Source organism: Salmo salar, chromosome ssa25 (assembly GCF_905237065.1).
Source record: "Salmo salar chromosome ssa25, Ssal_v3.1, whole genome shotgun sequence".
NCBI classification, from domain to species: domain Eukaryota; kingdom Metazoa; phylum Chordata; class Actinopteri; order Salmoniformes; family Salmonidae; genus Salmo; species Salmo salar.
Genome location: NC_059466.1, coordinates 51253468 through 51258467, shown reverse-complemented (window position 1 = coordinate 51258467; position 5000 = coordinate 51253468). Strand labels below are relative to the sequence as shown.

Genomic DNA, 5000 nt, shown 5'->3' with positions numbered 1-5000 from the left:
ATCAGTCTCAGGGTCGTCCTATATCTCAGTCTCAGGGTCGTCCTATATCCCTGTATCAGTCTCAGGGTCATCCTATATCCCTGTATCAGTCTCAGGGTCGTCCTATATCCCTGTATCAGTCTCAAGGTCAATCTCTATCCCTGTATCAGTCTCAGGGTCGTCCTATATCCTTGCATGTTCATGTCATTTTGCGACCAACTGTTGCATGCCTAGCTAGCTGCTAGCTGCTTAAGTTAGATTGTCAGTCTGTCAAATACACTCCAGCAGGAGAGTTCCTGTCTCACCTGTCGGCCATGGGCGGGGCTTGTCTCTGCTTGTTGACCTTGGCATACAGCCCATCCAGGGGGTCCTTATTGGACGGCTCGTTGCCGTGGGAGGAGCCTGGGCCGAGGCCGTGGGGAGGCGGGCGTTGGGGCGACGGGGTGCGGAGTCTGCTGTAGGGGGACTGACGGGGGGACGAGCTGTCTCTGAAGTTGTTGATGCGCGCGTAGTTGGGGTCCATGTAATCATCTTCGACATCGGGGAAAAGTCCTTTATCTCTGGCCTGACGCTCCCTCAGCTCCGCGTGCTTCGCCTCGATCCTGGAACAGATACGAACAGACAGGAGGGGTTACCTACAGTACACCTGTACTAACCTCTACAACAGATATGAATAGACAGGAGGGGTTACCTACAGTACACCTGTACTAACCTGTACAACAGATATGAATAGACAGGAGGGGTTACCTACAGTACACCTGTACTAACCTCTACAACAGATATGAATAGACAGGAGGGGTTACCTACAGTACACCTGTACTAACCTCTACAACAGATATGAATAGACAGGAGGGGTTACCTACAGTACACCTGTACTAACCTCTACAACAGATATGAATAGACAGGAGGGGTTACCTACAGTACACCTGTACTAACCTCTACAACAGATATGAATAGACAGGAGGGGTTACCTACAGTACACCTGTACTAACCTCTACAACAGATATGAATAGACAGGAGGGGTTACCTACAGTACACCTGTACTAACCTGTACAACAGATATGAATAGACAGGAGGGGTTACCTACAGTACACCTGTACTAACCTCTACAACAGATATGAATAGACAGGAGGGGTTACCTACAGTACACCTGTACTAACCTCTACAACAGATATGAATAGACAGGAGGGGTTACCTACAGTACACCTGTACTAACCTGTACAACAGATATGAATAGACAGGAGGGGTTACCTACAGTACACCTGTACTAACCTGTACAACAGATATGAATAGACAGGAGGGGTTACCTACAGTACACCTGTACTAACCTCTACAACAGATATGAATAGACAGGAGGGGTTACCTACAGTACACCTGTACTAACCTGTACAACAGATATGAATAGACAGGAGGGGTTACCTACAGTACACCTGTACTAACCTCTACAACAGATATGAATAGACAGGAGGGGTTACCTACAGTACACCTGTACTAACCTCTACAACAGATATGAATAGACAGGAGGGGTTACCTACAGTACACCTGTGCTTACCTGTACAACAGATATGAATAGACAGGAGGGGTTACCTACAGTACACCTGTACTAACCTCTACAACAGATATGAATAGACAGGAGGGGTTACCTACAGTACACCTGTACTAACCTGTACAACAGATATGAATAGACAGGAGGGGTTACCTACAGTACACCTGTACTAACCTACAGTATAAACCATCTCACCTCTCCCTCTCATCCTTCATCCTGTCCAGCTCCTCTTCACTCAGAACCTCGGACTTCTGTCTCTGTAGCGTGGCTTTGGCTTCTGATTTCTTTACCTTCTCGTTTTTCTTCTTTCCAAATCTAGGAGAGAGAGAGAGAGAGGGAGAGAAAGAGGAGAGGAAAAGGAGAGAAGGAGAGAGAAGGAGAGGGGAGAGAGAGAAAGAGAGAGAGAGAGGAAAAGGAGAGAAGGAGAGAGGAGAGAGAGAGAGAGAGAGAGAGAGAGAGAGAGAGAGAGAGAGAGAGAGAGAGAGAGGGGGAGAGAAAAGAGGAGAGAGAGAGAGACAGAGAGAGAGAGAGGAAAGAGGAGAGAGAGAGAGAGGAGAGAGAGGAGAGAGAGGAAAGAGGAGAGAGAGGAAAAGGAGAGAAGGAGAGAGGAGAGAGAGAGAGAGAGACAGAGAGAGAGAGAGAGGAGAGAGAGGAGAGAGAGAGAGAGAGAGAGAGAGAGAGAGAGAGGGGAAAAGGAGAGAAGGAAGAACGATCAATATCCAGTTTAAATATCTTTAAAGATAAAGCTAAATATAGGCTAAGAAATGAGCCAAAACACAGGATATGAACACACACCAGTCCACACATTCTAATTCTATGTAAGACCTCAGACCCTTTCAACACTAGACGGTGACAGTGTGTCGGAAGCAAAGTTCTGTTAACATGGATCATTTCCGGTTCACAGACTGACTCATGGACTCTCTCCGTCTCCTCTCCCATCTCTCTTTCTCTCTCTCTCTCTCTCTTTCACCCCGTCTCCAATCTCTCTCTCTTTCACTCTCTCCGTCTTCTCTCCCATCTCTCTTTCTCTCTCTCTCTCTTTCACCCCGTCTACAATCTCTCTCTCTTTCACTCTCTCCGTCACCTCTCCCATCTCCCTTTCTCTCTCTCTCTCTCTCTCTCACCCCATCTCCAATCTCTCTCTCTTGCGCTCTCTCCGTCTCCTCTCCCATCTCTCTCTCTCTCTCTCTTTCTCTCTCTTTCACCCCGTCTCCAATCTCTCTCTCTCTCTCTTTCTACTCCTCCACTCTTTCTCTCCACCTCTCTCTCTCTGTGTGTTCACATCAGGGCCATTCCTCATGCGTCCTAGTGGGGTCTAGCAGAGTGGAGAGGAGCCCTGCAACTCCATACCATAACATATTAACACTCCAGTGATCCAACCATACCATAACACATTAACACTCCAGTGATCCAACCATACCATAACATATTAACACTCCAGTGATCCAACCATACCATAACACATTAACACTCCAGTGATCCAACCATACCATAACATATCAACACTCCAGTGATCCAACCATACCATAACACATTAACACTCCAGTGATCCAACCATACCATAACATATCAACACTCCAGTGATCCAACCATACCATAACACATTAACACTCCAGTGATCCAACCATACCATAACATATTAACACTCCAGTGATCCAACCATACCATAACATATTAACACTCCAGTGATCCAACCATACCATAACACATTAACACTCCAGTGATCCAACCATAACACATTAAACTATAGTAACCCAGAGTGGAGAGTAAAACATGTTACCATGCCAATAAAGCCCTTAAATTGAATTGAAAAAAAAAAGGAATATCGGAATATAAATCTACACTAGATTACCAAAAGTATGCTCATCGAAACATCTCATTCCTAAATTAATGGGCATTAATACGGAGTTGGATAAGTTGTAATCATCACAGTGAGAATAGCATCCTCTATTGACTTCCTGATGAACCAACCCACTGAGTCAGTGGATATGATGACGAGACGGGCCATCGTAATACAACTCCCTCAATGACGTTAGCTAGCAAGGACAACAACAAAACCTGGTTCAACCCGGGCCAGCGTAATACAACTCCCTCAATGACGTTAGCTAGCAAGGACAACAACAAAACCTGGTTCAACCCGGGCCAGCGTAATACAACTCCCTCAATGACGTTAGCTAGCAAGGACAACAACAAAACCCGGTTCAACCCGGGCCAGCGTAATACAACTCCCTCAATGACATTAGCTAGCAAGGACAACAACAAAACCCGGTTCAACCCGGGCCAGCGTAATACAACTCCCTCAATGACATTAGCTAGCAAGGACAACAACAAAACCTGGTTCAACCCGGGCCAGCGTAATACAACTCCCTCAATGACATTAGCTAGCAAGGACAACAACAAAACCTGGTTCAACCCGGGCCAGCGTAATACAACTCCCTCAATGACGTTAGCTAGCAAGGACAACAACAAAACCTGGTTCAACCCGGGCCAGCGTAATACAACTCCCTCAATGACGTTAGCTAGCAAGGACAACAACAAAACCTGGTTCAACCCGGGCCAGCGTAATACAACTCCCTCAATGACGTTAGCTAGCAAGGACAACAACAAAACCTGGTTCAACCCGGGCCAGCGTAATACAACTCCCTCAATGACGTTAGCTAGCAAGGACAACAACAAAACCAGGCGGGATTGAAACTTTCTTTAACAAAATAAAAAAAGATATGAAAATGATGAACCACAACCAAAGAAAAGATGAAGACAATCTTGCTAATGATATAATATCATATACAAAATGGAATATTGATTTTATTCAAAGTGCAAAAGCAAGCAAATGTACTTTTTTACAACTAATCACCTATGTAAATACAATTGCAGCAAAATATATATCCACCCTTGCACTTTTCTTAAAAAAAATCCCAATTTCTTCTAAATATTGTTATTGGATTTTCAATATAGCAAAATCTATGTTATTTTTGTAAACTTAAGTTTACTATTTTTATTGAGAAAATAAAGAAAAATGATTGGCACCCCAGAGTACTTGGCTTTTTTCGGCCAAGATTAATCCCGACAAACTCATGTCACTGAGCGTTCTACACCTTTCTACTAGCCAGTAAACTTACACATTGTAAACTTCAGTTTACAAAAATAAAATTGCTTCTGCAATGTGGAAAATCCAATTACAAGGTGTGGAGACATAAACATATATTTTCTTTACAATTTCAACTTTTATTTGAGAAGAAATAAGGAATTATTTAAGAAAAATTGCAAGGGAGACATTATTTGGATTCTACTTTAAGGTTTGCAATTGCACTTTTGAAAACAATTATTAAAAGTAGTTTTAATTCCAATGTTTGTAGTGATGTGTTCTACAGCATCAAGGGAACAACTGCTTACAATTAACAATGATACAGTCTGGTGGGACAGGAAGTAGTGGTGAATATTCACCTTGATACAGTCTGGTGGGACAGGAAGTAGT

General features: G+C 43.9%; 1 protein-coding gene across 4 annotated transcripts in view; it reads right to left on the bottom strand.

Annotated features, from left to right (window-relative positions):
- pard3bb (par-3 family cell polarity regulator beta b) overlaps positions 1-5000 on the bottom strand; it is a 631603-nt gene that overhangs the window by 131062 nt on the left and 495541 nt on the right. For all 4 annotated transcript variants that reach the window (XM_045707870.1, XM_045707869.1, XM_045707871.1 and 1 more), the window contains 2 exons: positions 1721-1840; positions 285-581 (listed from right to left, as the gene is read on the bottom strand). In XM_045707870.1, the coding sequence (XP_045563826.1) occupies positions 285-581; positions 1721-1840 (417 nt within the window). The remainder of the gene's footprint in view (positions 1-284; positions 582-1720; positions 1841-5000) is intronic.